The sequence below is a fragment of the Montipora capricornis genome, chromosome 1 (genome assembly GCF_036669925.1).
Source record: "Montipora capricornis isolate CH-2021 chromosome 1, ASM3666992v2, whole genome shotgun sequence".
Lineage (NCBI taxonomy): Eukaryota > Metazoa > Cnidaria > Anthozoa > Scleractinia > Acroporidae > Montipora > Montipora capricornis.
In genome coordinates this window covers 18,621,138-18,645,826 of record NC_090883.1, presented here as the reverse complement: position 1 = coordinate 18,645,826, position 24,689 = coordinate 18,621,138, and the positions used below count along the sequence as shown (strand labels likewise).

The window sequence follows — 24,689 nt, the reverse complement described above, 5'->3', positions numbered from 1 at the left end:
TTACTGAACTAAAACGATGGCTCTACACGCTTTGCACGTGAGTGTCACATTTCTGTACATTTCTACACTGTTTTGCCCAAACTCATGCATGGAGCTTAATTTTAGACTAAGCTAGTGAACGTCATCCGAAATATGAATTTGCGATGAATTTGCGATAATAATGCAATGACTCGGCGTTTATTGGAACCTATTTTAATTTTTTATTGTCTACTAAATGTCCTAGAACTGAATTGGTATGAAAGCCATTGAAGTTAAAGAGAGGATAAACAATTCATTAATCATTTCGAAAGTTAACATATACAGTAGAACCTCCCGGCGGGACCAAGGGTAAAAGTAAGCTTACAGGAGGTGTCCGCTTATGGGAGTTTGAAAAAAAAAGTGCAATAGAGGGCATATATAATGCACCACAGCAAGTCTATTGAAGCTGTTAATTAAGACAACTTGTAATTGTGTTTCAAGGTGTACTGGAAGGCCAAACACGACTCCTATTGGTCAAGATAGGAAATTCAAAGACCTCAGAGCTTTGCTCTAACAAGTACATTTTTCAAAGGGCTCGATCCCTTTTCTGTATGGAATTGACCCTTCCATTTAATGACGCCATCTTGGCTGGTATACATCGCAGAGGTCATGGGTTCGAATTTTACAGGTGTCTAGAAGAGACTGGCAATAGGCCATTTTCGAAATATCAAATATTCAACTTGATAGTGAGGCAGTGAGGACAAAAACAATAGAAACGTGAAGAATATTTACATATCATTCACTTTCCTTGTTCTTTGTCCTCTCCAACCTCTCTTTCAAGCTGAATTTTAGTATATGGAAAAAGGCCTATGGCTTAAAATTGTCAATATAATTCCGAGGATCACTTCTGTCTTTCTTTTCTAAGTTTCCTTGGTTGAAATTAACTCTGTTTTCGCCAAGCAGGAGTTGAGATAATAGCCTGAATCATGAGCTAATTAGGCACCTGATGATCTAATAAAGGCAACGGAAAACAATGGTCTTTTCTTAGAGCACAATTCTTCATGTTTTTACGTGTGGTATAAGTGTTTATTTTCCATTGTCTGCAAACTGCAACAACTGCAATGTGAGGTCAGTAACTAAATCTCAGAAGCATTTCCTGAAAGCTCTGGCACTGTCAACGGCTAATGCTGAGTTTCGCGTTGCCTGCGTTCATCTTTTCAATATTCTAGATGCTCGATCTGTTAGTTTGGAAAATAGTACTCGAGAATTACCATTGACAAAAAAGTTGTCAAAACATTAGGATGTTACGGTTCAGTGATATTGCCGACCAACATAACAAGGTTTTGTAAAATAGGCCTCCAGCAATCCTTGGGATTAAGAAATCCAATATCAACCGGTTAAGTGTTTTCAATTGCAAGCCAGAGCTAGTAGTTCAATTGCAAGCTTTGACCAGAGCTATTAAAGAATAAGCTGCACCTGCACTCCTCGAAATAGTTCGAAGGAAGTTTTGATTTTATTCTTTGTACAGACAAATCACTTGTCAATGAAATAACTTTGACACATTGAACGAAAATTAAAAATAACTTGAGTGAGCAAAATTCTTAAATTAGCCGGGCGATGTCGAAAGAGAACTGGGGCTAGTCGTAACTTGTCAGCCTTTTGTCACGAGTTTCCTGTTCTGCATATAAAGAGCACTGTTTTACTCCTGATTTCACCAGGAAATGTGCAGCTAACTGAACAGAGTGAGTACTTTTCTCTATTTTGTTTTGCCTTCCGTAAGGATTAATATCTTATTTGCTCTTCGGAATTCTTTCTGAAATTTGATTTGCTTGCCGTAGTCAGTTAGCATACGGTCCCTTGGATTTCCAAATTACCGGTAGTCGAATTTAGTGATTAATGGAGTTTTCCCTTTGAGGATGAGAATAATGTAAATTTGCGTTGTCGTTCTCCACGAATTTTGTTACTGGTTTAAGTTGTGTATGTTTAGTTTACAAAGATCCAAATGTATGAACCCAAATTGAATCGCGGGGTCGTCTTGCAAGCTCGGATTTGGGTAATTAAATAAGGCTTACCCTAAGCTGATCTAAGGCGTCAATTAGAATCATCTCATTGCTCACTTTCTTTGTTCCGATGCATGGCGTGCTAGTTTTGAGATCCAAGTATCATTTTTACCTGTGGTGTTGATCGTGCATTTTGAGGCTGCTGCCAGTGCATTTTAAATACGGAAGTTTCATTTTCGTTCCAAGGGAGAGTGGGCCATTCTTCTATTGGTACAGGCGGTTCAAGCTCAGAGGGTAACAAACACTCAAAATATATTTTCACTCAAACGTTCTCAATATAAAAGCCGTACTTTATTGTCCTGGTGGCTTTCTCGCTTTCTGTGCGACTATTTGCCTGATTTAACCTGATTTAAGTGACTTCGTTTTCAGCTTCCTGGGTTGTCACTCATACATAAATAAAGGAAGGCTGGAAAGTACATGTACTTTCTAGCTTACCTCACATCTCGCTGATAAAATCACACTTCTCTGGCATCAGTCACACTCAAATTCCAGCGATGGCCAGACAGATAACTTTACTTCTCTTTGCCCAAGTTTCAAGGTCCAGTGAGCATCCATTGCCAAGAAACATCAATGAATATTCAAATATTCAAAACCCTTAGAGGCCCGCTTACAACGAATTTAGACACAGCTGGTCTTGAAACTCCTCACTGATTTGCTCTCACCGTATCAAGGCTCAAGAGAACGGTTGACCAGCTGTGTCCAAGTTTGTTGGGAGCCTGTGCTCTTAGTATGCTCATGGAGCAGAGCACTTGCCTCCAACAAATGCAAGCCGGGTTTAATTCCCAGACTTGGTGTCACATGTGGGTAAACTTCTAAACTGTTCGAATAGGTTTTTCTCCAGGACTCCAGTTTTCCTCTCTGCTCAAAAACCAACCAATGATTTTGATTTGATTTTTTTGTCTGTTCAGTGGCCCCAATTAAGTGCTCCAGCGCCTAATACACTCGAAACTAAATTAAATTTCATCGTCATACTTGGTCCTATCAATCAATCACTCAATCCAATTTGATCTGGGTTTATCCCCGTAAACGGGGATGGCCGGATTTACCCCACTTTTGGAGAAAAAGGATGCCATGAATCGAGCGAGATGGAGAGTGGGAGTTAGAGAGATTGCTGCCAAGGTGGGGTAAATCCGGCCACCCCCCGTCTACGGGGATAAACCCAGATCAAAATTGGGTTGATGATGATGATGTCAGCAATCTTTCTAGTTCCCACTCTCCATTTCCCACGATTCATGGCGTCCTTTTTCTCCAAACCAACGCTGTTGCTCTCCTTCTCCACTTGCATCTTCCACATCTTCTTTGGTCGTCCTCGCTTCCTCTTGCCCTTCACTTCGAACTCCAACGCTTTTCTCAGAACATGCCCATCATCCCTCCTCAACACATGCCTGTACCATCTCACTCCATTTGCCTTTGCCTACTCAAAATGATGTTAATTTGTGCTTTTAAAGAAACCTAAGACTATCTGAAGTATATTGATGGCCACTCAAATAACCTATAGGATTAAGTTTGTTTATTCAAATTGGAAGGTCTGCAATTAAACCATAGCATCAACACTGTATAACTGAAGTGCTCAATGTTGTCGCCTCCTGAAAATGGCTTGACAGCACTATTTAATAGATCTGTGCACATGTTGTGCCCAGTTTTAACTGTACACACTTTGGTTAAGATCAAGACTTGCTTGAGAAGTAAAATACAGATAGGCCATAATTTCAATTAGAGGGCAGCAAAACAGAACCTTCTGTCCCTCTTATGGGGGTTTTTGCATGGCTTATAATAATTATTGATCTTTATCATCATGACCTTGAGTGTAAGTTACATGTATCAGATGAAGTAAATAAACATCTATTACTGAGTTCAAGGTCTGTGATTTAACTTGTAATTTTTGGCCCAAGTGTGAACAAAAGGATCAATGAGGATCTGTAACTTACAGTATGGACAGAAAAAAAGGGGGCCTGTAAGATATTTATTCTGTCTCTGAGACCTGTAATATTAAGTTCATGGAAAAGGAAACCATTTGAAGTCACAGTGGAACATTCAAGTGCAGTCAGAAATGATTGGCATGTAAAAAAATCTTAAAATAAATCTTATTGAAATAAATATTTTGAAGTAGTCGTTTGCAAGATTCAAACAGTTTCACAAGTTTATTTCACATGGATAACATGAAAAACTTGCTTATAATAATCTTGCATCACAGTTTCAACTTTAGTGGGCTGAGCTTGCTGTACTGTAGAATAGGGCCCACTAAATTAGGCAATCATAGCTCATGTACTGTCTTTAGTTACTGATTATAATAAACATTTTTAGCTCAGTTACTGCTTTTAAACATTAAATTTTGCAAAACATAATTATATTAGATCTGACCTTAATATATAACTGTAATTACACAATAAATGGTCATTCATTATGCATGTATTTTTGTTCAGCTATAAAGATTTAATTGGCAAAAGCAGTGAATGTAACTGAACAATTCTGTTGACCGGGGTGTGGCTTCAGTTCACACTTCAAGTGATCCAGTATTTGTGGATTTAAGTTGCCCAAAAACAGCTTGATGTCTTTATGAAGCCATACATGATTTGTTGATGTGGTTTTGGTTTAATGGGATAGACTCCACTGCTCTGCCATGAGCTGAAGTTACCAAATAAAGTTGCAATTTTTTTGTCAATATTTCTTTTCTGCAATGATCATCCCATCATCTCAGCCAACATTCTTAATAATTATACTTTTTTGTTGTAAGCATGTGCTGTGAGTTTTTAAATTAACTGCACTTCAAAAAAAGGCTTCAAAAACATTCCACTAAAAGCGTTGCCCTTGAGAGTCTGAACAAAGGTTCAAAATTGTGAGAGCACAAAATTAGCATACAAAAAAAACAAGCTGTGTCATGTGCAGTGACGTTATTTCTGATAAAACACTGAATAAGTCACTGCACATGATGTACATGTATATTAGCAATATCAGGCTGATAACAGCAGCTACTTCAAAATACATGTATACACATACTGTAGTTACACATAGAAACAGTCTTTGGTTTAGTTCTAGAACTTACCGGTATTTGCTTTCTTGCCCAAAAAAGTGAAGTTAGAGTTTTGAAGCCAATCACTGCCACTTTTGCATAAAATTATGTTCATGACTAACATAAAAAAATTGTAACAACACTAATACATTAACATATGTTTCTGAAATTGCATCTATTGAAAACTCAAAGTCAAATAACAACTGACAGCATAATTATCTAATTTACTGCATCGTGCAGTCACCTAAAGCATATCTGAGATGTGCCAACCAACCACCTACATAAGTGAGCAAATGTGGGAATACATGACGTTGTATTTTCACGTTTCCCCCACTTTGGTAATAACACTAATGATAAATGAATAATGTTTATTATGATGATAATGATTATGATTATTTATAGTGATAGTAATAATGATTGTTAGTATAATTATATACATGTACCGGTAGGTCTCTATGCTGATTGGTTGCGCTTGAGGTGATTATTACACGATTATCACCAAAGCGGGTTTTTCAAAATGACCGCAAGCCATTTTGTAGACATGACAGATGAAGAAATTAATTGTTTTAAAGACTCTCTGTCGAACGGCATGCTTTGCGCTTGTTTGTTTATGTTTTTACTCTGCTTGATGTAGCCACCCGGGAGAAAATAAGAGACAATTTGTTTCCTTTCCTACAAGCGAACGGAGGAAAAGTTGGCTTGAAGAATAAAAATGTTAATTTCCAATGAATAGAGCAAAGCACCGCTCAAAGATAATCAAAGATAATTGAGTTTCCTAACCCAATGTGGCCCGAGTCGTGACAGCGGCAGCGAGTCAAATACAAAACAGATTCTTCTTCGATTCTTCATTCTTGTAAAATGGCCTGGACGTATGTTTTTTTATAGCCATATGAAAAAAATGCTATTATTTTGTTCAATACTATACAATTTGTGGCAAATCAGTTGTTCATAAAGACTCTGCTGCAACTGTTACAATCGAGTCACGCACACAAACAGCTTGCTCATATTTTGGTCAATACCAGGAACGTTTGACCCCAACATAAGCTTTAGAATACAAAATCATTTCAGCCATAGGTTGTCTGGTATAAGGTCAATTTTTCCTGAACAACTTCCAAAAGCATTTAAGAGAAAAAATTCAAACAGAGAGGAGAACAAATTAAATAATGTAGCTCACTCAGTGCAAACAATGACTTAGCAAATGAAACTGGAAGTCCAGTGATCTCTAACTGACTTCCATGGCTCAGATCTTTGAGGACTTCATTCAGATAAATTATATATGAGGTTAAACGAAGTTTAACCAAGTAAACAACTGGGAGTGACTGCAGCCTACTGGTCATTGGTTTTACTATACTTGCGCATGCGTGAAATACCTCGTTCTTTGGGCTGTATCGCTTATTTATCAGTGTGGCGGGAAGCAGGAGCATTGTGTGTGGAGCGTTTAGCGGTTTTTTGTTCCCTCCCTCCCCACCCTCTTCTTTCCACTGTGTATCAGTGTGACGGGTGCCCATTCCTCTCGGGGGCGTGGGGGCTCATGGCTGGGTTGTCAGGTTTGCCAGCCATCGGTGCAGTCTCCATCTTGGAGCTGGCTGCCAATAGTGGAAGCTCCAGGATGTTTCGGGCACCCAACCTCCAAAGAGCGACGATGTTGTTTACTGCATGCTGAACATCATTTCTTCATAACAGTCCAACTGCTCAATTATCCACTGGTGTATTTCACCATTGACATGGCGAATTCATGGCCAATACATCAAGAACGATTATCAACAAAACTACCGATTAGCAATTAAATATACATACATGTATTCAAGGGAAAAAGAATAACACCGTTAATATATGTGTAATACTAATCCAGCATTAGATTCGAACAATAATTATGCTTCCGATTGCGATGGATTCAATACATGATAGAGACATACAACGGTCAACAGATGTTTTGTGGTCCACCAAACCTGAGCCAAGGTGCGCAAAGCATGCCATTCGACAGAGAGTCTTTAAAAGAAAATGCATATTTTTCAACTAATCACAGTATGTAATTATAGTAAAACAGTAATTCACCTCAGGTAAGGTAAATATAGATGATTAAAAATCTTGATTTTGTCTAGGTTTTTATTCACTGATATTCACCTCGCCTTAGCAGGGATGATCCATGTAGATACAAATTTTTGTAGGTGGGAATGGGAACATTTATGTAGGGGCGGGCCGGGGGCATGCAACCCCGAGAAAATTAATTTTGAAAATCTAGACTCTCAGAAACACGTTTTCCTAGATTTTGGTGCAAATTTGATTCCATTTTGGGCATTTGAAACTTTTCCCAGTGAACACAGATAAACAGATTTCTCACGATAAAGTTTCAGCAAACTGAGTGTCGACATTTCTGATGTTGATGTTTATTAGTTCAACTTAACTTAGAGGAATGTGAATGGAATATGAGCGATAAAGAAAGCAATTCTGTTGTGGAAGTGATGCAGCTTCTTTCTACAATCTCAGCTGGTTATCTAGAACTTGTTGTGTTACTTTAGGTCAGTTTAAAAGAAATTTCTTATTCCATTGACCTTATAAATTCAGAGTTGGAAATAACGGCCAGTGATCGGTAATTACCGATCAAATTTGCCAGCGATAAATTAAATATAATTTCACAAAATTTTTAATATATATATATATATATATATATTAGTGGTCAAAACTTTTTTCAGTGTTGTGGCTCCTAAAAGAGCCGTTGTTTGTAAGAGCCATACGCAATCACCAATTTCTCAATAGAAAGTCCTCCATTTCGTCCAAGCTGGCCAACATGTTCATTGTTGAGAATATCTGCCAAGAATAAACAGTAATTGTCCAGGAGTGAACGATAATTGTCCATTAGCAAAGACAAGTCTTGTCCGACTGATAAAGTTGTTGTTATGTTCCTCCACTACATCCAGGCATTCATCTCTGATAAAGTTCAGAATTTCACACTTGCGATCCATAATGGCGTCACAAAATGTTTCGTGCTCAAATAAAACCGCTGTACAATGTGACTGCAGAAACTCATTAATGTTAGAGGGGGGTGTTTGAATTGACATTGGAGATTGCAGAAGCACATGGAAAGAAGTTTTCATGGACATTTTAACATGGCAAAGCAATGTTCCAAAGGCTCGCATTTTAAAGAAGTGGTGTAATGATTTGAACCTTCTCAAAAAATCACCTATCAATCTGTTTTTCCTTATTTCCAACCCTGTATAATCACTTTTCTTTCCCCTTTTCCCCAAAATATCAAGTGAATTTTGGCCACTACAGGTCTGTTAAGCCAGGAATAATACAAGATTTGGCATTCACTATTTTGCATACATGAGGTGTAAAAAGAACCGCAGACACAAAAGAGCCTGCAAATAGAAACACAAATAAAAAAAATGGAGTGTACGTTCAATTATCAGCTGCGGTTAAAGAGAAAACTAAGGTGTGGTCAGATAAGAAAATTTACTGACATTCTTCTACAAACATTTGGGAGAGAGAGTAACTTTTTTCTCAGGCAGCTTCTGCTTTATACAGCTGGAAAAGCAGGCTCACAGCCGGGTAATTTTCCTGGCTCCCGGGTATTATCTACATCCCTGCTTAGGCAAATAATATTATTATTAAGTAATGATGATGATGATGATGACAGTGGCAGTGATAGTGATAGTTAATGATAATGATAATAATATATATGTAGCCAAGTCTAAGAGTGGAGCTCCTCAATTTTTAAGTTTTTGTTTAGTGAGTCATTTATATAACCAAAGAAAATGTGAGTGAGGTATTCCCATTTATATAGTTCCATTCCAGCATGCTATAGAAAAGACAAGGGCTTTGATCCTTTGGGAAGAAAACCATTGGACCAGTGACACCATTTACACACAAGGGAGTTTCCTTGACATGTTTTGACTTGTCAAGTTTTATTTGCTGGTGTGTAAACAAACATTTTTCCTTGACAAGTGCTATTTTGCCTCCTATGTCTGTCTCTTTCCTGCTCCGCTTGGCAACATTCTTCGCTACACTTTTGCCTCTGTTCTTTGTCCCTAACTCGCTCTCGTTGGCATTCCTATTTGTTAGCTCTTTGGCTGTTCATTCTTGCTCTCTGTCCCACTTCTGCCTGTTGCATTTACTCTGCTGTTACCTGTTGGCATTATAGCTATCATCTTTCACTTTTCTCAAGATTACATGTAGAACCAACACAAATCGTTTAGCTAAACTGGCTTTGATTGAGCGTAAAATCCCCTTAAAAAAACTGACTACGGTCAATATGATTTTCTGCCAGAAAAACCCAGGTTGCCAAATACAATGCTGCCACGCGATTTCCCGGCAAGGAAAATTGAGCGAACACTCCTGTCCCCAGAGGCTGTCTTTCCTCCCCACCTCCACCCAACAGTCTGACGTCATAGCCAAAATTTCTTATGTAGTTCCCAAAAAATCTTATCGATTGTGCTCCACTAACACGCTTTGCGTGTCTGAGCTCCACTACTAATAATTATTAGTATTTTTATTTTATTTTTTATTTTATTTTATTTAATCTTTTTTCATTTCATTACATATATAATATTACAATATAATAATTACACACACAATAACAATAATACAGTAATAATAATAATAATAATAATAATAATAATAATAATAATAATAATAACAATAATGATATACGCGATACGTCTAGAGGTCTTGAATGTGATGGAGGATCGCTTTCCATTTCTCATTATGACTATCTACAATATCATTTTGCTCAGCTATGACACGCTCCACTTGACAAATAATTATTACAAATGAGACTAGGAGGCTGTGGTGGAAGAGAAGGCAACTCAAAGAGCCTACTACATGTATGTCAACCTTGCCCCAGGTCTTTTTATAAAAGCTTTCTTCATTTTATGTATTAAAGGAAATTAAAACTTTGTCTCTATCTAATTATTTGATTTTTTTTTGACAGATGAAGGGCATACATAGTGTGTTGATCGTGCTTACAAGCTGTCTAGTTTACTGCTACGCAAAAAGCAACCAGTGTACTGATAAAAAAAGGAGTTGTCCTCAAGAGACCACCTGCTGCCCACTAAGCAATGGAACCTTTGGTTGCTGCCCCTTTGAAAATGCTGTATGCTGTGGTGACTCCATACATTGTTGTCCTCAAGGTTACATCTGTGATACAGTGGAGGGGATGTGTCAGATTGGTACTAAATCTGTCCCATTGAGGAAGAAGATTCCAGCAACACCAACATCTGTAAGTCTGGCATAATTTGCAGATTTACCCTACATTGACTGGAAGAATTAAGGTCTACATGGACACTTCATCCCTTTGATTTCACCAGCAGACCACTTCTGTCAAAGTTTGATGGAAATGATTAAAAATAGGGAGCCTTTTAGGGCTACATGTGTGGGATACCACAGTACAAAGTTAAGAACTGGTTGAGTAGATGAATGATAGGTACGAATAAATAAGACTAAAAATGTACATGTATATATATAGTACTGTAATAATTTATACTCCACAAGATTGCTGCAGGGAAGTGATAGCAACAGTCAACATCAATGCAAACCATATGAGTGGCAAAATCAGTAAAATCACATTATTATTTTAGAGCCAACAAGACTAGATTTCGAATTTCAAGGAAAACTCTATGAGCCCTGTGTAATTTAGCCAAATAATAATATTATTATTTGCTTGGATGTATCAAACATCATGATACATGTACATGCTTTTACTTTTGGCTTTGAATTTTATTTTCGGCCAGTTCGTTGATCATTACAGACACCGAGGCAGTATCATTGATACCAAAGACTTATAATAAGAATTTTCTCACAAGGACGTCAGATGAACATTATATATTCAAATTGCTGATCGGCTTGCAGAATGTGAAATGAGCTAAAAAATTACTTTTTTGTTTGGTTTAGAATAAGTGCTGTTAGTTAATGTTATACATGTAAACATTGTAGCAAAAACGTAAACAATGTTTTCTTTCACCTAGCCAAGGAAATCTCATAACGTTGCTCTGAAATATTGGATAGCCATCAAATCCGCCGAATGTTGTGGTATGAAACAGGATTCAATGAAATATGATCACTCCAGTTGCCTACTTGTAGCATGTGACATACTACCGCTCGAAACTGTTTGTGCATTTGCCGCGGTTCTGACTAGGTGAAACCGCAGGTTCAATCCCCAGTTTGACCGAGGTAAAACCTCGTCTACGGTAACCGAAAGCCGAGGTTTTACCTAGATTTTTTCCGGTTGATTTACGCCGCGGTTAAGAGAGGACGCAGTATGCTTTTATTTGGAGCAGATGCTATCAAAGAAATCTGCATATTTTTGCGGATCAATCGCAGCGATAATTAGTATGCGTATTTGCAGTATTTACAATCTGCGAAGTTTGGCACATTCGATTATAATAAAGTCGCTTTCATAAAGCGTTGATCGTTTTTCTTTTTTCCAGCAAACGACAAGATTTCTAAAAATTGTTCGAAATCTGTTTAATATAGATGTTATAAAGATCAGCAGAAATTCTATCAAGAAATAATTTACAGGTGTTTGGAAAACTCGTCTTAACGGTGATGCCGCTCGTCTAGCGGCCGGCCTTGAAAGATACGCGAAAGTCATTTCGATCTTATTGACCGAAAGATGGAAGAAAACGATTAACTTTACAAGTAATTGTCAGCCGTTCGAGCAATGTGGCTCTCCATTTGTTACAAACTTGTTAAGCAGTTCGAATCGAACAACGTATTTCATGAGCTATCGCTCTCGCTTGCGTGACGGAAGCATGCAGCTTAGTTTATTTACTTTGTAACTCGCCAAATTGGCAGAGGCTTCATGGAACTCGTCTATCGTGTGATCGTTGAAGCATTAATTTAAGTTAATCTTAACAATTCAGGGGAATGAATATTTCTGAATTTCAAGCTCAACTAGTACGTACTGCTGAATTACCTGCCTTTTAATATTTTGTATCAGAAATGATCGTAATTAACGCGCGACAAGGAGTTGTCAGGAGTTGCTTAAAAACTTCGGGAATACAGTTACGGTTCTTCGCTGGTGTAATCTTTAAGTCATTACATGTTGTAGTAAGGCTTAGTTAAAAGTTAGAGCTTTTCAACAACTATCCCGTAAACATTTCTATTTGGACCGGATGCAAAATTTGAAGCGCTTTTTATTCTAAGTATACATATTTCCTGTCGGACTGCACTGGCGGCGACTTAAGTTACGCATAATCCAAACAGTTTTTTAAAAGAAATGTCCTTTTACCCCTTTGGAAGAACTGTTCATCATGAAAGCGAAAAACTTACAAGTTATTAAACATAAAGATGTAAGAATTAGGCATCATGAAAGGTTATCAACATTCTCTGTTCTCAGCTGTCACGGCAAAATGAGATGAACATATTAAACAGGGCGTTGTGTTGCGTCGGTGCTGTGAAAAACAGTTTGGATATTCATTCTTTACCTTAGGGAGCTAGGTGTGATAATATTAAACAATGCTTTGCAATGTACCATTGTTTTCTTGCGGCACATTACCGCAAATTAAGTCGGCCGCGGCATTCGGTTGCTTTCGTCTTTGCCTCGGTTGCAGTTTTCGTCCAACCTAGGTGATTTCGCGGTAAACACTATCGGCAAAGACGAGGTATTACCGCATGCAAATGCACTAATAGATAACATGTTTTTTTTACTGCTTTCTGTGAACGTTCTGTTTGATAAATCAAGAGCTCTATTCAATTACTTGACAAGAATTGTATTCGACTTTTACTGAAAGTAAACATGTTTTACATGTATGTTTTCAAAGCCTTTCATCAGAAGGAATGTAAAGTATTGTGAAAATGTAGTTTATCTTTCTTTGGTGTTGCGACTGTACATGTCAGACATGTTGTCAATTGTCTGACCACATTTTAAGCGATTAAACTTTGTTCTTAGTTGAACAGTTTCAGGTAATGGTTGGTCTGGATGCATCCAGCCAAATGTTGTCAATTGGCTGACCACTTTCCAATCGATAAAACTTCGATCCCGATTGAACAGTACAATGTACACTGTATCTCGTAATGGTTGGCATAGCTAGCTTCCCAGTTAGCAGTTTACAGACTCAATAATGTGGGATACCACAGGTACCCCACACAAAAGCTAATTAACAGTTATCTCAAATTTAAACTAGGGATAATTGTAGCTGGGTGGAAAGCTAATGAAATGTACATGTAGTTTTTGAAAATGCCTTTAACTTAAAACGATTTTTCAAAAGGCACCCCTGAAGGTCGACAGTGAAACCCACAAATTTAACCCACTTTAAATTTAGAACAGTGTGAGGTTGAAAGTTTGGTTACCACTTGACATTTTTTTTATGGAAATAGATAATACACCACTTGAGGACATAGTTGCACGGACTATTCATGAACAGAATTGAAAAGTTTTCTATTGGGCACAGACCTAAGTCTGAGGAGAACTACTGTACCTAATGTCCAACATCCAGCACCGATACCGCTAACCAATCCCGCAGTGCTTAGCTTACTGGCAAAAGTCATTTCTTTCCAATACCGAAAACATTATTATTAATATTTAGCATACAGGTGTATCTGCCCTCTTTAAGGTTGTACACTGTTGGTATTTTGTTTACTTTTCTTGTCTAAATTGTTGCCCTAATATGTGGGTATCTGGAATAAATACCACCATTTCAAATCAAATCAAATCAAATTTGTTTATTTCTGCCTTTTGCAGTTTTAAATGGAACCTCCACTAAAACAACAAAATAACTTTAAACCACAGAACATAATGTTTACAATTAAAATCGTTCAAACTATTTCCAATGAAAACATTTATATTAAAAAAAATGAATTTCAAAACCGCATGTTTTGGCTTTCAAATTCCCTGGGCATGGCCATCTTGGGGAATGTTAGCAAATACTACACAGGCATACTCAAGGACAAATCGGATAAGTGAACAATAAGCAGCTGTAAGATCCTGCATTGACAGGCCATATTTCTTCAGGACTCTTAAGGTGTAGAGTCGTCTATTGGCTTTTTTGATTATCGCATCACAATAATTATAAGCAGCTCAGATGAGGTCATCCGAAATTTGAACCCATGCAACTTGGAACACGACACATGCTCAATAAACATGATTGAACATGGTTATTAGTTAGTGGTGCACATGTAAGCCCTGTGGGATTGAAACATGCAATATTTAGTATCTATGCTCAGTAATTGCAGCTGAAGTTGCCATCATCTTTCTTGCAGAATGAGATAGGCTTACAACTTGAGGTAGTCTGTCCGAGTGGTGAAGGGCAGTGTCCAGCAGACCACTCCTGTTGCTTAGATGCCACCAGCAATCAGGTCCACTGCTGCCCAGCTGGATACTTTTGTGATCAAGGTAGATGTAGTGCAACCAAGTTGGAATTCCCTGCAGCCATTCTGTCCACATCCAAAGCCGAAGTTGTAAAATGCAACCAGAAGTTTGCTTGCCCAGATAGGTAGAACTTCACTTTTACTTGGTTTGTGCAATATGCCATTTTTGAAAATACTGTTTACTGTACTCTTTGTTTGTCCATCCAAATTTTGCATATAAACATTGTTGGCAGTTCCTCTTGGGACTTAAATTGGTCGTAAGAGAATCAAAACAATCCTTGTGCAAAATTTGGAGGGGCAAACAAGTCTTGGAGATCCAGGCCATGTTCTCATTTTTTTTTTTTTTTTTTTACAAAGAACCAATTATACAAAATTAATACATGTACTGTGTAGGAGGAAGACCATCTTGATCTTTGCAAATAAGGTTCACATTGCAACCAGGGACAGGCTACTCAAAGCCTGGTTATCGCTAACCGTTGGTTAAGAGGTATCAAAACCTATAGGTTTTCATAATATTATGTGGTATTTAACGCTGGATAACCCTATAACCATGAATTAAGCAGTTAAACAGGGCCAGGTTGACAATCGGACATACATGTAGTTTGATGCTGCTTTGGCTTGGAGAATTTTGATTGTAGTTGAAAAAGTTTATACAATTCAAAAACATGAGCTACATTCAAAATTCTCCTAAGTAAAGTACATGTAGAAGTGCATCTTACCTTCTTCTTTGCCATCTCATTGTTATCATCATCGTTGTGTCACTCATCCACTATCCATTGTCAATGAGCAAATTATATTTACTTATACATTCATGATGATGATGATAGTAAAATCTTTGTAGAGCACCAGCATCCTTAGAGTTCAAAGCCTGGCGATTCTAGTATATATTGTGCGAAACTGAAAAGTAATGTTACCAATGTTTTCTGCTGCGACATTGCAAAAAATATATTCTAATTTGAAGATAAGAATTTAAGAAAAAAAGTCTCACTCCTCGGGATGAATGGGTTAATATTCATTAGTTACATATGTATATACGCACACACATCCAAATGACATGAAGCGCATATTACTGAAAGCAGGGATAGAGAGAAGGAAGTTGAGAGAGAGAAAGCGAAGCTGCAATTCTGATCTTAACACCTTTCTCGGGAAAGTGATGTTAAGAAGATATACGAAACATCCGCCTTTTCACTTGAAAATACTCCGTTTTGAATTGAACATGTTAATAGTGTTTGTGGTAAAAGCAAAACCTTTTCGAATTCCCGACGATTTAAAAAAGTTTTTTCGAAGATTTGCAAATTTGGTAAGGTACATTTTTTAAAATTCGCTGTGTAGATATGATATCTGCCAATTGCAAGTGTATGGTGTAGAAGTACATCCTTAACAGCATTAACTACACCCAGGCAGATAGGTAAGGTCAGTGAAAAGTGTTGTGGCTTAATCTGATGTTGTATCAGCGAGTACTGAACATAACAAATTTACAGTCCCAAAAGAGATGAATCAGGGTTTCTGCACTTTCTTCACAAAACCTCCAGGAGATTGTACGGGAAATACCTATTTTAAAGAGGTAACTATTCGTGGCAATCCTTCTGTGAGGGAGTTTAAATTGGAAAATTGGAGACTTAGTTTCTCTCGTGCAGTAAAAAGGCAAAATGTACGACTGATCCCAATCTATCAGATTTTCATCTATTCCGCAATCAACAGTCCATATTTTTTGGCTTTCCACTGACGTAAAAGAAATTCCTTGAATAATTGATCTATAAGCTTTACTGCAAAAATTTGTGGATGTTAGTAACTTTTGACCATGGGTGAGTTTACTCTTAAAGTTTCGTCATATGCTGACCGTGAAAAAGCTTTAGTTTACTCATCGCTGAAATAACAATATAATATGTTAAATGTGGTTTTAACTTTATTGCGTGTTGTAAACTCTTTAGACTTGAGAGAGCCTAAATTTTTATCTAATATATCCTTGACCTGATTAACTCCCACACGGGACCAATTTCGGTAGAGAATTTGTCGGTTTCCAACCTTAATCAAGGAATTGTACCAAATTTGTAAATTTCCAGGCTGTGTTGGGTGACCATCGTAGTATAAATTTGCCCAAATTTCGAGTACTTCTTCAGGAAAGGTGTCTGGGATGTTTAATCTAGCCATGTGGGCCTGATTCAAATTGCCCGTTAAAAGAAGTTTTACTTCATGTTGTTTAATAAAGTATTCAAAAAAGAGCTTCCATTTAGCTTGGCTGTTATTGTGGTTAAGGTATCTCTGTACCCATTTGGCCTTCAAAGCACAGTTAAAGGATTGAATATCTATCATTTTTAGTCCACCATCATTATATTCGTTACTCATCACACTCCTTTTAATTTTATCTCCCCTCCCATTCCAAGGGCATAGAATAATTGATGTATTTCCTTTAGATAAAGTTACGATGAGGGCAAAAGTGACGTGATATAGACAAGATGGGAGGCAGCTAGGCTTTTGAAAACTGCTATTTGGCCTTGGAGGGCTAATCTTCTAAGTTGCTAACAATTTAGGATTCTAGTAATTTTTTCCTTTCCTTCGAGGAGTGAGACTTAATAGATTTACTCTTTTTAACGCCAGAAGATTTTTTTACTTGTCAATGGTTGGCGGTTCAGGAGTCAATCTCAAAGTCCCTGCCAACTTGGACAAGCCAATAGAATAGTAGCTTCTCAACAACACCCTAAGATTTTCTTTATTTCTCCCCCTCCTTTTGCAATTCACAAAGGTTGTGTTAACACCAGTATTCAACCACCCCAAGACTCATTCCTCCAAACAAAATTTAAACTAAGGGCACTTTCCTTTTGTCAGAACTGGCTGGCCAGACCCATCAGTTTGCAAAGAAAATGCAACAATTTGAAGGAACACTTGCATGATAATGCCTCGCATTCTTCCAAAGGAGTGTATATTATCCTTGAAAAGTGTTAATTTGAAGGCGGTGTAGAGTTAGTCCTTCCAAATACCTGGTCTGGCCGGCCAGTTCTGTCAAATAGAAATCGCCCTTAAAATGCAACGTCATCGCTTCTGCACGTACTTCGTGCCTATGTTTGTTTGTGCTGTGCGCTTTTCTTTTGTGACAGTTTTCGTTTGTGTCCGGCTGAAAGTTTTCGTTTGTGCCGTGAAGTTTTTGTTTGTGCCATGACAGATTTTGTGTTAGAATGTTCTCACACTGTTTGTGAAAAACATAGTTCACTCGCTGAGCTTTAAGGCATTTTCTGTTTTGGTCACGTGATTTACCAGATATGGTTGTAAGTCAAACAAGACAAAGGAACGTTAAATAGAACACACTTGGCAAAAAAGGATAAGAGTTAAGGAGTTAAAGGTATTCGAGAAATGACTATTTGAAGAGGTCCATAGCAACGGTTTGGTAGTTAAGAGCCACTCCCCTTAAAAATCTATTAAAATCTCTGGGTGTGAGCACAGGCCAACCACCCTCTGTTGGTGTTGTTTTTATCGATCTGTAAAAGGATAAAATACACTACGGCGGTTGCAATTTGCTTGGCAATAAAGTTTGAAAGCAAATAATTCAATGAAAAATCGAACAAAGTGTCAACTCAGCCCTGTGTCAGTGTTATGTTCTTTTGGTCGTTCCGAGCTGTTTAGGCGTCATTTTGTGAGATCTTTCGACCACCCATTAGAGAGCCAAGAAAATTGACGGGACAGGCAACACCGAGCTGCCAGCCGGTGACCGCGTCTGGAACTGACGCCAAACCAGTGAAATTCCCACCTTAAAAACACCAGCATCCGATCTATTAAGGATTGTCCCCATATCTTCGCCAAATTTGAGCTTCATATTTCGAAAATTCACCGAGAAAGGCGATCCTGAAATCCATAATAGAGTTTTCTCAATATGATCGGTGCAAGAAGCCAGACCTAAGGAATTCAAAGCATTTGAGCCTATTCGAAGCCACCAATCAGTGCAACGCAACCATTGGGAACTGCCAGGAGGGGCTGGGAACTGCTTTGAGATGATTGAGCTTTGTTCTCAATGAAAGCAATGTTATGAGAGCATTAATGGGCTAAACCATAAGCTTGACTTACAGGTATTCTGGAGTCAAGGTTTTGTGGAAGGAAGTGTTCTCATAGTTTTTATTGTGGTTGTGAAGATTGTAACCAAATACCTGTCGGGTGGTCTAAATAGAGTCATTTGTGTGACAATTAGGGTTGAAGGATTTTCATATAACACCTGCTTTCAAAATAATGATATTTGTCCAATAAAATACTTTGTTTTTGATTAATCTACATTTTTTAGAAACCCAAACAATAGGTCTGTTTGAATCTGTGGTTGCCATGCAAGGCTGTTGCCTAACAGGAGCCCGGTAGCCTGGGGCTCCCAAAGAATAGCTCTGGGCGCCTTAATTTTTCACAGCAACACATTTCACCTCATATGTTGGGCTCCTAAGTTCTCAGCGTTTAGCTCTCAGGGCCCCTTTAAAATTTTCTTAGGCAGCAGCCTTGCCATGGTTACATGATTCTTATTGTGATGTCACAGGTACACTTGCTGTAAAGCCAATCAAGACTATTCGTGTTGTCCATGGCCAGAAGCTGTGTGCTGCTCTACCACAAAACATTGTTGTCCACGAGGATATAAGTGCTCTCTGGATGGGAAGAGCTGCTCATTTGCATCACAAAGTATTGCAGCCTTATCCACAGGTGTCCCAAAAACAATATCAAAGAGCTTGAGAAGATTCTTACAGCAGATTGTAAAGGCAGTCTCCAACGAGTTGCTGTTAAGTGCAACAGGTCATCGTAAGCAGTCAATGGTTTTTAAAGAGGAAGTAATGGAAAGTATTGTTTGTCCCGATGGGAAAAGTGAGTGTCCAGCAGACAGTTCTTGTTGTAAGCTTTCATCTGGCAGTTGGGGTTGCTGTCCACTTCGAAAAGCAGTGTGTTGCAGTGATGGGGTTCATTGCTGTCCTCAGGGATACCATTGTGATGTTGCAAATGGAACTTGCAGCAGGGATAGCGAGAGCCTTCCTATGTTTCAAAAGAGGCCAGCAACAAATTGGAATGTCAAAGTATCTTATGTTGTTTGCCCAGATGAAATATCAGAGTGTCCCAATAAAAGCACGTGCTGTAAGTTGCATTCAGGGGATTGGGGCTGTTGTCCTTTCCCAAAAGCTGTTTGCTGCAGTGATGGAGAACATTGCTGTCCAGAAGGACACACTTGTGACATTCCACATCAAACTTGCAAGAAGACAGGCAAGATGTTCCTAATGTTAAAGAAGGCACCAGCTTTGAGAAAGAGGACAAAGCCGAACAATGTTATTTGTCCTGACAAAGAATCTCAGTGCCAAGAGGATCAAACTTGCTGTAAGTTGGCTTCTGGTGAATATGGCTGTTGTCCTCTTCCACACGCTGTGTGCTGTAGTGATAAACTGCATTGCTGCCCTGAGGGCTACAGGTGCGATCTTTCAGCTCAAACTTGTACTACAAGTATTGGCAACTTGCCGTTGTTTAGAAAAGTAAAATCATCGAGCCAAGATGATAATGGAAGAAGTCGTGAACCCATGTTACTCAAGACATCAGCCTCTAGACTCGTGCGTAACAATATTGTTTGTCCTGGTGAAAAAGTAATGTGTCAAGAAAGTCAAACATGTTGTGAAGTAAGTGCAGGAAAATATGGTTGCTGTCCAGTTCCTGATGCTGTGTGTTGTAATGATGGCGAACATTGCTGTCCTCAAGGATACATTTGCAATATATCTGCCGCACGTTGTACTCAAGAGAGCAGAAATGTGCCATTTTTGAGGAAAATAAAAGCATTTAAGAGGGTCAGTAAGGAGAAGAGTATTATTTGCCCTGATCGCGAATCAGAGTGTCCAGACGGTAATACGTGTTGCAAACTTTCGTCAGGTGCTTATGGCTGCTGTCCTCTTCCAAACGCAGTTTGCTGCAGTGATGGAATCCATTGCTGTCCTTCTGGGTACACATGCGATGTAGCTAATCGAACGTGCGACCAAGGAAGCAAGATCTTAAAGATATTGCAGAAGATACCAGCATTGAAGTCAGCAGCAGTGAATCGCAAGACTGTGGAAGAATTCGTTCAAAAGGTTGTCATTTCATCCCGGTTATCTTCTGTTCCAAAAGAAAACAATGTTATTTGTCCTGATGAGTCACACTGTCCAGATGGTAGTACTTGTTGCAAACTTCTGTCAGGTGGGTATGGCTGCTGTCCTCTTCCAAACGCAGTTTGCTGCAGTGATGGAATCCATTGCTGTCCTTCTGGGTACATGTGCGATGTAGGTAATGGAACTTGTGACCAAGGAAGCAAGATCTTAAAGATATTGCAGAAGATACCAGCATTGAAGTCAGCAGCAGTGAATCGCAAGACTGTGGAAGAACTCGTTCAAAGGGTTGCCATTCCGTCCCGGTTATCTTCTGTCACAAAGGAAAACAATGTTATTTGTCCTGACCAGTCACAGTGTCCAGATGGTAGTACTTGTTGCGAACTTTCGTCAGGAAGGTATGGCTGCTGTCCTCTTCCAAGCGCAGTTTGCTGCAGTGATGGAATCCATTGCTGTCCTTCTGGGTACACGTGCGATGTAGCTAATGGAACTTGTGACCAAGGAAGCAAGATCTTAAAGATATTGCAGAAGATACCAGCATTGAAGTCAGCAGCAGTGAATCGCAAGACTGTGGAAGAACTCGTTCAAAGGGTTGCCATTCCATCCCGGTTATCTTTTGTCACAAAGGAAAACAATGTTATTTGTCCTGATGAGTCACAGTGTCCAGATGGTAATACTTGTTGCAAACTTCTGTCAGGTGGGTATGGCTGCTGTCCTCTTCCAAGCGCAGTTTGCTGCAGTGATGGAATCCATTGCTGTCCTTCTGGGTACACGTGCGATGTAGCTAGTGGAACGTGCGACCAAGGAAGCAAGATCTTAAAGATATCGCAGAGGATACCAGCATTGAAGTCAGCAGCAGTGAATCGCAAGACTGAGGAAGAACTCGTTCAAAGGGTTGCCATTCCATCCCGGCTATCTTCTGTTCCAAAGGAAAACAATGTTATTTGTCCTGATGGGTCACAGTGTCCAGATGATAATACGTGTTGCGAACTTTCGTCAGGTGGGTATGGCTGCTGTCCTCTTCCAAACGCAGTTTGCTGCAGTGATGGAATCCATTGCTGTCCTTCTGGGTACGCTTGCAATTTATCTGCTGGAACGTGCGACCAGGGACGGGGCAAAGAAGTCGGAATGGTGTTAAATGTTCCTGCTGTTTTGATAAAGACAAAGAAAGGTATGCCTAACCCTAACAGTATACTGTCCTTGGTGAGAAATTCAGACCTGTGCCATGTTATTTGATTTGGATCGCGCAAACCTTTCTATACAGAATTCGAACCAAGCACCCGTCAGAACTCACAAAAATAAGCAGGTCTGTTGGAAGCCTGCTTAAATGAGCCCCAAAATCGGCACGAATTTGTGACGCTGATGAATAATAAAGCAGCTGCTATTTCCAAAACGATGGAATTAATACACCTTATTCCAAAAATGCCGCTGATTTATGCGCATACAAAGTGGCCCTTGTTGCCTCGTTCAAGATAAAATATTCTTTTGAACTTGAAGCTTAAGAACGAGGCATCAAGGGCTAATTTGCATAAAAACAAAAGAATATTTAAATGGCGGCCATTTTGGAATAAGGTGTCTTGGTGATAAATAACCTCGTCTTGGGGGAGTGATTTTTGACTTTGCAGAAACAATGGTCAACCTTAAGGGTTGGGCAGTTGTGCTCTTTGTGTTGAATTTGCGCATTTCTTGTCAAACTTTATAACACTTGAAAGGAAAAAAAAGCAAAAAAACAAAAACCTGGTGTCTTGCCATCATTTTGTCACAGATGTATCTTTTTTTTTCGCGAGTTGTTAGTAAAGACGCAAGATCATGGCGGCCGCTGAAATCGACGTCACTTTGGATTTTGCGATTTACTTGTGCATCCAATAGCACAATAGAAAAATTCAAGATAGCAAAAATCTCCCAAAATGTTTTTTTGCTGATGGCAACTTTTTATAGTGTCGGTTCAACATTTAAGTTCTTTTCATATCGCAAATTTTGTTGCTGGTGGCAAAATATTTTATTGTCGATCGACACTTCCTGAAAACTTCCTTCTGCTTTTCCTAAAAGCTGCGTATCAATATTTATTTACTTTTGCATCAATGTTTGTTTTGCATAAAGCGGGCTAACAAAATCTGCACCTTGCTTAGTTCGCATTTCTTGAGGGTTTCGGTCCTATGTTTCTAAAAGAAAGCCGTATATTTTGAGGTCACCCATCCAAATACTAACCCCTCCGGACAGCGTTTAACTTCAGTGGTTTTTTTGTTTTGGAAAGCTATCAGAGGCTTGTGGTGATAAAGAAGTTGCAAGGGAACTTGAAAATGAACAACATGTCAGCCTCAAAGCCAATGTTTCTCCATTCCCTTTTATTTTCTTCAATCTTTCAGGGTTTAGTATCTTACTAGTAACCGCATGTCTTCTCAGGGGGCTATTTACCTAAGACATCCACTATGGCACTACAATAATATACGGTACCAAAACAATATCGTGTACTATTAGAGCTACATATTACCCAAAGACAACTTCAACCTCCTGGAAAACAAATCGCAGCTCAGTTGACAGTTATAAAATAAAGCGCTGTGTTACTGCACTACCACACTTACGCAATGCGTGCCTATTTCTGAAAACTGGTCAGGCAAGGAATAAGTGAGTATTGATGACGTTTCATCACAGAAACGCCCGCAAGCAAGTCGTGGGTAGTAATGACTTACTTATTAAGAGCTTGGAAAGTTGTGTGCAAAGAGGAGAAAATAAAGTTTCCTACAATTTGTCTTGCGTAGGTGTGAAAGGTGTGAAAACCTTAATAATCAGTGGGAATAAATTACATGTTACCTGTTTCTCAAGCTCTAATTTTTAATATCAGAGCGAAAGATTTTAAAGGTATTCGCATGGGGCCGAGGGCAATTAAAGATTAATTTCACGCGTATTTTCAACGTTTTCACAACATCTGTAAAACTTTGAAAATACAAGTAAAATGAATCCTTAATTGGGCGAGGGCTCATTGCGATTATATGTTTATCACGGAAAGGGCAAAATTATTGAGGGAAGCCCGTTCAATGGAGCGACAATTGACAAACAACTTAACGTGCTTTTATTCGGTGAGGTAAAGACGTCAAAGTTCAATTAATAAATGTATGCTGTCAACAAAAACAGCGCTTAATTTAATTAACTGTATTTTACATGTGGAAAAAAAGCAGTTTAATCAGAGTCAGAATCTGGAAGAAAATTCTCTCGTAACTTCGCTTGCTCTGGATAAGCAACTTTTAACCAATCAGGATCAAGTAATCATGCCCTCTTGATTACCAAAGGTGCCCTCGTGATTGAGGAAAAATGCCCTCTGTCTCAGCCAATCAGCGTACATTAATTTTGCCCCGTATGTGATAATTGAAGTTATTGTTGATTTGTGAGTATTTTGTATGGGTTGGTACTGCTCGTGCAGTGCGTTTTAGAGCGAATTCCAACCCCTGCCTAGGACTCGTGTTTTGAGAGGTTATTGATGTTTAAACATAGTTAATAAAGGAGAATGGTTATGAAACGCGACAATCTTCTTTGTTGTAGGTTTTTGTTCTCTGTTTTAGCCTTGACCGTTCACAAAACACAATAGTTGTTTACTCCATACTGAGGAACTAACCAATGGAAACGTGTTGATTACTTAATTCATGCATAGTTTATGAGCGTTAAACAAAAGATTGTGCACGGTCGTGGACTTTCCAACCTAAATCTTGGCATTTTTGTTTGCCCCTTTGATGTTTGCTGAGCTTCCAAACCATTCCCCTCTATTAACTATGGTTTAAAGTACGTTTACCAGCTTAACAATGACATTCAAAACATTCTAGTGCTGGGTGATTAGGTCCGATTGTAGTGAAAAGTTGGTGGGCAGTTTCGACATGTGACATCCCCCTTGCAAAGAAAATGATCGACGGTCCCCACCCCTCTGAAAGTTCCACTTCTCTCTCCCTGACGAGCTCTGGGTCAAACCGTGTTTGCTGTTAAGAGCTTTAAAATCCTAATTTATAAGGCTCGGCAATCATAAATCCAGGTGCAATTTATTCATTTATGGCCTTTCTGTGTTTTCTAGGTGTTAAGATAGATTATGTTGAATGCCCGGATAAGTCAAGGTGTCTGGATTATGAAACGTGCTGTCCAACATCTGATACAGAATATGGCTGTTGTCCGTTGCCACATGCTGTTTGCTGTGAGGACAAAACGCACTGTTGCCCCAAAGGATACAGGTTAAGTATCGCTTTTTGGTTTGGTCAGTTGCCAATGGACCTCTTCTTGTACGTTTTGGTTTCC

The 24,689-nt window shown here is 38.8% G+C and overlaps 1 protein-coding gene across 1 annotated transcript in view; it reads left to right on the top strand.

Annotated features, from left to right (window-relative positions):
- The first annotated feature begins 1,568 nt into the window (after positions 1 to 1,568).
- The window catches only part of LOC138019439 (uncharacterized protein K04H4.2-like), a 25,135-nt gene continuing 2,014 nt past the window's right edge, over positions 1,569 to 24,689 (top strand). Inside the window, exons 1-5 of the mRNA XM_068866265.1 lie at positions 1,569 to 1,700; positions 9,959 to 10,246; positions 14,227 to 14,459; positions 18,842 to 21,585; positions 24,472 to 24,625. Of these exons, the coding sequence (XP_068722366.1) occupies positions 9,959 to 10,246; positions 14,227 to 14,459; positions 18,842 to 21,585; positions 24,472 to 24,625 (3,419 nt within the window). The 5' untranslated portion in view covers positions 1,569 to 1,700. The remainder of the gene's footprint in view (positions 1,701 to 9,958; positions 10,247 to 14,226; positions 14,460 to 18,841; positions 21,586 to 24,471; positions 24,626 to 24,689) is intronic.